The sequence below is a fragment of the Mustela lutreola genome, chromosome 5 (genome assembly GCF_030435805.1).
Source record: "Mustela lutreola isolate mMusLut2 chromosome 5, mMusLut2.pri, whole genome shotgun sequence".
Classification (NCBI taxonomy): Eukaryota; Metazoa; Chordata; class Mammalia; order Carnivora; family Mustelidae; genus Mustela; species Mustela lutreola.
Genome location: NC_081294.1, coordinates 68,527,399 through 68,537,994, shown reverse-complemented (window position 1 = coordinate 68,537,994; position 10,596 = coordinate 68,527,399). Strand labels below are relative to the sequence as shown.

Below are 10,596 nucleotides of genomic sequence, written 5' to 3'. Positions count from 1 at the left end.
GTAGCAGAGAGTCAGCATTTTCTGGCACCGGTTTCCTGACCCCTAATTGCCCCAGAGGGACACGAAGAGAGCCACATAATATCTGCACATGCAGTGGCTTGTATCACAGGAGAGGGACCCTCATTTTAGGGACAGAAACCTATTTATAATAAGTCAGCACGTCTGCCCTTTGCTCCACCATCTCGATCTTCCCTGCTTGTTATATAAACATTCCTTAGAAGATGGTCCCGAGCAAGAGTAGATGGTGCCAAGATGTGCAGAGATGGAAGAGACCTATGAAGAATGCCTCCCAATAGGAAGCTTCACATATTTTATTGAAAAAAAAAATCTAGAAATCATGTGAATCATGTACAACATTTTCTCACAAGAAAACATTTAAGCTGGTTTTTTAACGTTTCACAGAAGTGCAAAACTTTTTTAGTTTTCAAAAGAAAAAAAACACAATGAAACTACCACAGTATTATAAGTGTTTTTTTTTTTTTCTTGTTTCTAGGGAAAAAGCTGAAAAATATTTGGTAAATTTTCTCCTTACGATTTGTGAGGCTAAGTTCTCTACTCTTTAATAAATCTGCTAAAAAGATACAAGGAAATGGGTGGATCACTGCTTTCTTTGTTCAAAACATTTCAAAAAGCTAAAATCTAATGACAACATGTTAAAATAATACATATTTTTGTAGGATGTTACCATTTCTATAATGGTTTCTCTACACTATATCAACAGTGCAATGGTGATTCAGTGTAAATCATTATTACAGTGTTTCATTGTTACAATACTTGTGTTCAAGTACATGTTCATGAACATGATCAAAGTCTCTATCTTGACTTTTCTTTTCCATTATTAAAATAAGGTTATAATTACAGTAGAATTTTTCCTGTGGATATCTCTAAATCTGAACCAAATTCATAATACATTCTCTAAAAACCTGTTCAACACTATGAGGTTTGTTACGTTTACACATTTCCTGTAGTTTACAGAAAATGGGCTAATTCTGCATCAGGACACCAAAACCCAAAAATGACTTCTCTCCATATAAAACTAAACTATTACACTAAGTTAGTATACATTCTGGATAACTCAGCGGTATTGGCAGGGAGAGAATAGCACCTTAGAGATAGCCCTAACTGAAAAAAAAAATTTTTTTTTGAAGAGCCTAATGATCTTGTTTTTTTTTTATTTTTTTATTTTCCCCCCTTTTTATTTTGATTCTGGAAACTGGATCTAACTTATCCATATAAAATTATTCATATAAATTTATGAAGCCATATAGTATAAATCGAAATGTTTGTATATCCAAAACAAACACCATATTGGATGTTTGGCAGGCATAAAAATAAATTAATTTGATTAAATTATATGTAACCTGATAATATTTGGTCTGAAAAACATGCTAGTGTGTGTGTTTATAAATAATGTAATTGCAAAGAGCTGTGAGCCAGCCAGCCTGTTCGAGGTCAACTCTTTTGCTGCAGCTTTTGGGCATAGAAGTCCCTGCATGTCTCACAGCAGCGCTGATACCAGCGCATGTCCTGACACAGGTTCTTCTCGCGTATCACTCGGCAGTACACGGGCCACTGATCTCCCAGGCACTTGAACGTCAGCGCGGCTGTGAAGCAGAAATGAGGGAACTCAATACAGGCAGATAGCCTAGGTGTCAAGAGTAGAAACAAGTAGCAATCATTTAAGTGGGAGGATTGGGAGCATTCACGTTGACTCATTTAATACTATTGTCAACTCATTTAATACTATCTTTTGGAACTTGAAAGACACACATGCACACATCCTATAATAAGAAATAAAATGAATGAATAATGGTCTCACTTAGGAGCTTGTTCAGGCTCATTAAAGCTAGATTTCCCAAATTCAGTGAGTTGAAATACACATGGCTTTTAAGGTTCAATTTTATGGATTTCATTTAAGTTTCTTGTGGATTTTCAGTTGAGAAGATTAAAAAGAAAAAATGACTTTGCTTACTATATCCACTTTTATGGGATATAAATGAATAAGTAAGGTTATGGATGAAAGCAAAGCAAATACGCTCACACTTATCCCACATTCCTTATTTCTTAGAAAGCAGACATATCGAGGTGGACTATCTGGGGATCTTGATTTCCCAGATCTTTAAAATCAGAGCTGATTATCAAAACTGACTGAAATTTACAGTAATAAAATATGTGGAATCTTTCTTTTGCCACCATTCTAAGATGACTCATTATTTTACTTTTAAAACCTCAGGTTTTCCACTGTGCTTGTGTGTATGGGCATATACCTTCAAGAAATAATAAATAGAGAAAATGCAATTTTAATTAAAGTTTTTTAATCCGCTATTTTTAAGAAGGACTCAAGCTAATTGCTAGAGGAAGGGATTATGTTGTTTTGAACACACGGATTTAGGGCATCTGCTCTAGGATTGCTTAACTTTTTGTCTTAACTATGCTTAATGCCATTTGAACTGATTATTTCCTAGAAATGTTAATTATTTGGCTTGAAAAACAGAATTTTTGTATTTCTATGAAGAACCAGACTTTTCCATTTGATTGAATCCTATGTGTAAAAAATACCTAAGACAATTAAACTCTTTGAATTTTGGCAATATTGTTCTGTATGATTAAATTGTTTCCCTGTAGATTGTACACACAGATTAAAAGTGAAGGTAGTAAACATAAATTAACCCAATGACAGGCAGTGGTGCTGTTAAAAGCCCCTAATTGCCAAAGAAATAAAGCCTAATTCACTTATGAAAATTTTTTAGGCAAGTGCAAGCTATATTTACTTAAAATGCATGATCTACTTCTTGATAATAGATTAAACAACATGAATTGAGAGTATATATGAAACTATTTATAACATAACAAACTATGTAAATCAATATGTTACCAGCATTTATTTGTATATAATATTATGTCCTTAAAGATTCAAAAACTGTTACCTCTTTTTCAGTGGTTTAGATCCAGGCGCCCACTCTCCTTGAAAGCCTTTTTTACTCTATGACTCTCCAAAGGACAATTTGTACCCAGGATCAAAAGGAAGGCTATTAACAACTGAGAGATCTAAGATATATACCCCAACCTCACCCTTCCAGAGATAATACCTTCATCAATAGTTCTGCAATGAAACTGGTCAGAACACCAAATATATCTACATCCTGCAACCCTTTCTAAGATGACCTTGAGAATGTGGCATCCGTATTTCCAGGGCCAGGCTGAGTAGACAGCTTCAGGAATCCTAAGTGTTTAGTCTTTAGGATTTTTTCACCCTCTGACTGTTTGCACTAAACTGTAGTTAAATATATCCCATTAAGTCCGAACCAAACTAATTCACACAGATCAAGAACAAAGCTTTACAAAAATGTGCAAAAGAGAAGAAGCCATGAGCATTTCCCTATTTCTCAAAACCATCCTGTTTTTGGTCTGCTTACCCAGCCTGGGTGATGTTATGGTATTTACATTAATCTTCTCATTGCAGGGCTGAAGGTGACATGGCCTGTATGCTGCGGGTTTTTCTGAAGAAAAACACTCATTTCCATGTCTTCCGGTGATCTTGTGCATGCACTGAATGACACGGGACTGCATCCCTTTGCCACAGGTAACTGAGCACTGGAGAGATACAAGATGTGTTAAAATTCCTTGTTGCTCTTTCCTTGTTCTAGATTGTGAGCCACCTTTTCCACCCCTTCCTTAAAATTTAACATGAGTCACAACATCCAGAGTTGATGCAGAACGTGGGTTAGAAATGTCGATGCTTACCTCAGGCACAGTGCTGGGGCGTGAAGGACAGAGGGGAGGAAAGAAGAAGAAAGAAAGATGGAGAGTATGACTCGGAGGGAAAGAGTGAATGATGCCAGTGTTGCACTCAGGTGGACGGTGTTTAAAGTTCTAATACCTGGTTTGCAACAAATTCATTTTTTAAAAATATTTTATTTATTTATTTGAGAGCGAGAGAGAGCACAGAGGGAGCAGCAGGCAAGGAGTCGGGAAGAAGCCAACTCCCCGTGGAGCAGGGAGCCTGACCTGGGCCTCGATCCCAGGACCTCAGGATCATGACCTGAGGTGAAGGCAGATGCTTAACCGACTGAGCCACCCAGGTACCCATAATCTGGATTTTTCTAATAAAATATCCTTTTAATAGATTACTTATATTTTAGTGAAGTAGGCTCTGTCTTCATTTTTAAGACATTTTGCAAAGAAGAACATACTCAATGTATAATTGTCTTTTTTTTTTTTTTTTTTTTAAAGATTTTATTTATTTATTTGACAGAGAGAAATCACAAGTAGATGGAGAGGCAGGCAGAGAGAGAGAGAGGGAAGCAGGCTCCCTGCTGAGCAGAGAGCCCGATGCGGGACTCGATCCCAGGACCCTGAGATCATGACCTGAGCCGAAGGCAGCGGCTTAACCCACTGAGCCACCCAGGCGCCCTATAATTGTCTTTTATTAGACCAGTCTTTGGGGTCCAAAGGTGTCACCAGTTTTAACTTGTTACACAGATAAATGGATGCTTATTTGACTGTGAAAATACAACTATTTTCTGGAATCAAAATTATAAGTGAAAGAGTAAATATGGCTTTGTTTCTGAAAATAATGATTTATTTACTGATCATATTCATATTATCTTCTACATAGTGAAGATTTAGCCATATTTAGCCAAATAGTTGTAGAGAATTAAATCAACTCCAAAAGACATGAACAAATCAAAGTAACACACTGTCTTTCAGGTTGTAAGAAATAAGTAACTATAGACACATGATGACTCAAAATATATAATTTTAGTAGATAATGGCTAAATAGTGCCTTTCATAACATTTGAAAACACTTAAGAGAAAAAGATGTTAATTGCATTCCTTATGTAAGTTAGGTTTTGTAACAATCTGGGAATAACCCGGAAATGAAAATAGTATCCAGGAAATAATGGAAGTTCTATAATTCATTTAACTAATACAGAATCATTTCTGCCTTTGGAACTAACAGAATAAGCTTTATTACAAAATTAAATAGTCTGAAACATTTCTTTTAAATAAAAACTATAAAAAATAAAAATAAAAAATAGTCTAATAGCCTTAGGATCTAATTTTCATTAACATACTTCAGCAATAAAAAAATCAGCCTCTTACTAGTAATAATCTTCTTTATAAAATACTTTCTGGTAAAAATTTTCTTGCATATAGGTGAAAAATGAATAGATATTTGAAATGAAGCAGTTGAAATCACAAGACATCTTCTAAACTAGCTCTTACTTTATTATAGAATGTACTAAGCAATTGGATAATTCCTTAAATCGTGTCACTATGGTTAAAGACAGGTAAGGACGCCTGGGTGGCTTAGTTAAGTGTTGCCTTCGGCTCAGGTCATGATCCCAGGGTTCTGGGATCAAGTCCTGCATTGGGTTCCCTCTTCAGTGGGAAGTCTGCTTCTTTCTGCCCCTTCCCTTGCTCTCTCTCTCAAAAGAATAAGTTAATGAAATGATAAAAAAAAAAAAAAAAAAAAAAAAGGAGGAGGTTAAAAGAAAAAGAAACAAAATAATTCTGGCCTTGAAATGAGCAGACTGAGTTCTAATATTGTCTCTTGCAACTAATTTACCTGGGACTTATATTTCCTTTTTGTTAAGCAAGGCATTGCAGTAGGTTGTAATTATACTTTTGGGTCTAAATTACTATGAAAGTAAAAATTCCCAATCAGTGATTATTAAAAGTTACTATACTCTGATAATTTTTAAAAAAGATTTTATTTATTTATTTGACAGACAGAGATCACAAGTAGGCAGAGAGGCAGGCAGAGAGAGGAAGAGAAGCAGGCCTCCCGCTGAGCAGAGAGCCCAATGCGGGGCTCAATCCCAGAGATCCCTGGGACCATGACCTGAGCCGAAAGCACAGGCTTTAACCCATTGAGCCACCCAGGTGCCCCTAGTCTGATCATTTTTAACTGGTGAGGCTTTTAACAGGAAAGGCTTTTAATTTCATCATCCAATTATTCAGTGTGCCAGCCCACAGTGAAATGGCACAATTTCTGTCAAGATGGTAGTTTGATTAAATGTTTCAGAATATCTAATAATTTATTGAATTTTCAAGTATTTATTGATCATCCATTATGTTCAGGATCCCATGCAGAAAATAAGGACATTAATAATTGTTAATATGATGAAGTTGGTACTTTCACCAGTAAACTTTATTAAGAAAACTCTAAAATATGTAAAACAGATGGTCAGGAATAGATTATGAAACAATGCAGAAGTTGGGCAATTTCACCCACTTTCAGCCAAGTGTTTAATATTTAATTAACTTATTTATTTTTAATTTTTCCCAACTGTTTAGTATTTGAAATAATGAGTTGTCTATAGAATGACAGTTTTCTGCTTTAGGATCAAAGGAAACTCATACCACTACCTCCAGAAGGTTTTAATTCATAGCATACTAACATTAGTTAGCCCTTACTATTTATTTATTATATGTCAGGCAGTATTATTTATTACATGTCAGGCAGTATTTATTATATGTCAGGCACTGTGTTAGGCCATAATTATTTTGGTATTTCACATGCAGCCCATGAATACTAGTTTTACCCCTTTCACACAGATAAGATAGAGGCTCAACTAAGTGAAATAAATTGCCCAAAGCTTTACAGTTAAGAAGTAGTGGAACTGGAATTAGAAATCACATATACTAAATTCAGAGATCAAGTGCTTAAGCAGTACTTGATAGTAGAACATCACTAATACTCCTCTTATGTTCATAGCCAGAAATCTTTCCTTGTCTTTATCCTGCCATATGGACATCTAATCCTCGTATTGTACAATTAAACAATTAGAAGAGGATTTTTTTTGTTTTGTTTTGCTGTAACCTAGGTTATAAGATAGGAGATAAACTTTTTTGCCTTAAAGACAATTCACTTGCATGATTTATCTTGAGATAGAGTGAGCATATAATTTTTCACCCAAATCAGGTCACTTGTGAAAGAAGTATTAAAATTATTATTCCTATACCATAGGCATACATTGGACAGTCATGGATAATCTGGCACATACAGTCATCTCATCTACAGATATTTTACTGGTAGATCTATGCAATAGATGATCAATACAAATGAATGGACACAGGAAATAGGTATTACATTTAGCATTATCTAATATGCTTTTACACAGAATACCTTGGTTAAACTTTATCATAATCCTCATAACTTTGAAAATGAAAAGAGCGAGGTTCATAGAGATTATTTCATTCATTCATTCAATATTTACTGCAAGTCCACAATGTGCCAGACACTGTTCTGGATATTGGGATATGACAGTACATAAAACAGAGAAAAACACATGCCCCCAAGGAGTTTACATTCTAACAAGAGAGAGCAGAAAAGTAAAGAATTAAATGTTACTGTACATTAGATATTGACAAGTGCCATGGAAATACTAAGGCTGGGAAGGAGAGCTTGGGAAAGTCTTGGGTCTAAGGCTTTGTAATTCATCTGGGATGATCAGAGAAGGACTCATGGAAGATGTAATGGACTTGCTCCACAAAAAAAGGGAGACAAACATCAAATGCAAGTCTTTTGAGTCCAAATATGATATTATTTCCATTGTGTTTCTATGCATTTCAGATTAATTTCAATGGCTTTTTCTTTCTCTCTCCTTCTTCCCTTTTTGTCTTCTTTCCTACCTTCCCTCCCTCCCTCCTTCAATCTTTTTATCTAATACATTTTAAATCTTGCTCTTCACAAAAGTACCCAGTAAATTTAAAATGTATTTGAAACAAAGCAGCACTCTAGACTTCTAGTAAAGGCCAAAATGCTAAAATGTCAACATCAATTTGCCAGCAACTGATAAAGAAACACAGGGTGTGCCTGATAACTTGCCATTGATATTTCTTTTACAAGGAAAGTTCCCTGACTGGAGTATTTTAAATAGAGAGACTTGTATTGTCTGACAAAAAACTCAACAGTTAATCTTACCCAGAAGGACCTTTGAAGCAAAGCACCTCATGAATCAATCCCATGAACTAGAAGCCTTTAATTCTAAACAGGAAATGCAATCTTGATGTCCCAGATTTACCAGAGTAAAAAGGAAACCGCAATCTTTAGAACAAACTTGAACAGTTTAGAAAATTGCTCACATGATTTTGGAGTTAATTTTGACCAAGATAACAAGGTACACGGAGAACTGCTGTTGGTAATCCCTCTTTCCCACCAAAAACATGAGCCCCTGAAAGTGAAATTTGTTTTACTGACTTAGTGATATTCATCATTTTAGATTATCTGAGAAATTTATGACCTTCCCCGCACTTGGGAACACATGGGCCATATCTTTAGATAATATCCCCATAGATTTCTCTTTTATTGGAATGAATCTTTCCTGGCCCTGGGAGATTAGTGACAACTTCTAATACTGGATTAAATTATGTCGACAGAATATCAAACACTAAGCATGACTAGGGAAACTTTCTCAATAATTCACAGTTTGGACTATTAAAACATTAGGAAAATCGTTTAGCAAATGAGAACCACAAATACAAATGTTGGCAAATCAATAAGAAGGCTTTATCCTCTTTTAAAACGGAATACACACTGGTAGAATTTTATAACCATTTCTGTTACCTGAAATTTTAGTTTCTGTCATTCTTATGCCAGGTAATAAGAACTAAACAACTTTATGCTACCTAAGAAAATTTTATTTGAACTAACTGAAAAAAAGTATCTGGAGAAAGAAGCAATGTACCAGTTGGGGAAGTGTATAGTAGATGTTTTCTTAGCTTATATATTTTTTATAGAAATAGTCAAAGATGACCTGGTGTTAGATACAGATATAAGTCCTGGAAAGTTATATGTACTCAGATGATAGCCCTGTAGTGGACCAGATTTGCCAGCTTGGTTCCACAAACTTATGAACTGGCCTAAATGCAAACAAATAAGGGGAAATAGAAAAAACGTAGGAAAAAGAAACACACTAAAAAATTTCTTAACAAACTTATAACTATGGGGCATTTTCATAGAAGGAAATGAAATGAACTCTGAATGGCTGGGATGTCCTTCTCAAGGGCAGGCCCAGGTGTGGAATCCATCACAAAGGATGGATGAGGGTTGAAACATTGCCTAATGTATGAACTGCAGGGAGAAACTTACCATGGGCATTTCACTCCTGACATAATATTATTTATGGCATTATTACACAGTGTTGCTCAGGTCTTAGTTTCATACTTTGAAAAACATGTAAACACCTTAAAGAAGATGTTCTAGAAAAGGCTGTGCATCTTGAGACATTTTATTGATGCCTGATGAAATTATTCGTTTTCAGTCTAATCTTGAAAGATTGTAGATAATTAGATCTTAATTAATACAATGTGTATAAATAAGTTTTTGATGCATCAAATACTACATAGAAGGAATGAGCGTCCTCTGCTGCTAAAGTTTCATTATTTTATATAGAAATACTCCTTTTATGATGGATTTGAATATGTTTATCAAGAATCTGCATCTTTTCAAGATAATCTACATGTATTGTTCCCCAAAGTCTCTATGAATACCATTATGCTGAGTGACATAAATTTACTAAATAGTAGTGAATGACAGCAAACGTGCTTTGAAATACACTTACATTAGAAAAACATGCTTAATTCCAAGAATAAGAGCTACACAGGTACCAAGAAATAGCCATATAACAATTTATAAAGTATCAAAATGACAGAGGAGAATGATTTTCAGAGGTTTTCAAGGTTCATAGGTTCTTGGCCATCACACTACTTGAATCTATTTTTGCAAGGTAATTGAATTATCTTTCTGTCAACTGAACATTCATGAGTCATGTAGGAATTTCCATAATGGCTCATGGTAAAAAATCTACCATGTGTCATGTATCTGTTAAATTCATTGAAGAACATCATTTTAATCTTGTCCAAGTGACCTATGTACTTCTAGAAAACTCATTTCACTTAAGAACTCTTTATCAATGGCATATCTGTAAATGACTTTTAACTACTCACCTATGTAGGGAGGAGACTTTCATTCTTTGCACTGATCCCTGATTCTTATAGTGCTTCTGTGCTTGACAGTTTCCGAGATCAAGTAGATCTATTCTGCATACGTGATTCTGAACATGGAGCTAAAAACCACTTGCACATCTAGTCTTAGGTATGGGGATTCTGTAGTAAAGTGCTAATCTTTAAAATTATTAGTTAAATGATAGTTTCCTACCTCTCCTTTCAGGACATCAGAATAGTCACAATGACACTGTTTTGGTGGGAAGTTATTTGTTATCCTGGATATTTCATTAACTTGGATTTGGCAACAAACTGGGACAGTGTGATACAAATAAATTTGTAGACTCCAGTTAAATAATCAACTAGTTTGCCAGTGAGTTTATAGAACCACTAATTTGTGCATGTTAAACTGTAAAGTTCTTCAAGCTGTAGAGTGCTGTCAAATGTCTTCTGAAACATCACACCGAAGAGGCAGAAAACCCAACAGTAAAAATACTACTGTAAGATATTTATTTGCAGTTTTGTTGGCTAACAAACATAACTAACACTGGTTTGCTTTTGAGTTCCTTAGAAAACAAACAAATTTCAGTATATTCAGGGGTTAAAAATAGTAATTCTCACACTTGGCCAGCATAGAGATTA

At 35.0% G+C, this 10,596-nt stretch overlaps 1 protein-coding gene across 1 annotated transcript in view; it reads right to left on the bottom strand.

Moving 5' to 3' along the window:
- Positions 1 to 276: 276 nt before the first annotated feature.
- Positions 277 to 10,596, bottom strand: part of ADAMTS19 (ADAM metallopeptidase with thrombospondin type 1 motif 19) — a 248,373-nt gene continuing 238,053 nt past the window's right edge. Inside the window, exons 21-22 of the mRNA XM_059173349.1 lie at positions 3,417 to 3,594; positions 277 to 1,604 (exon numbers count right to left, since the gene is read on the bottom strand). Of these exons, the coding sequence (XP_059029332.1) occupies positions 1,453 to 1,604; positions 3,417 to 3,594 (330 nt within the window). The 3' untranslated portion in view covers positions 277 to 1,452. The remainder of the gene's footprint in view (positions 1,605 to 3,416; positions 3,595 to 10,596) is intronic.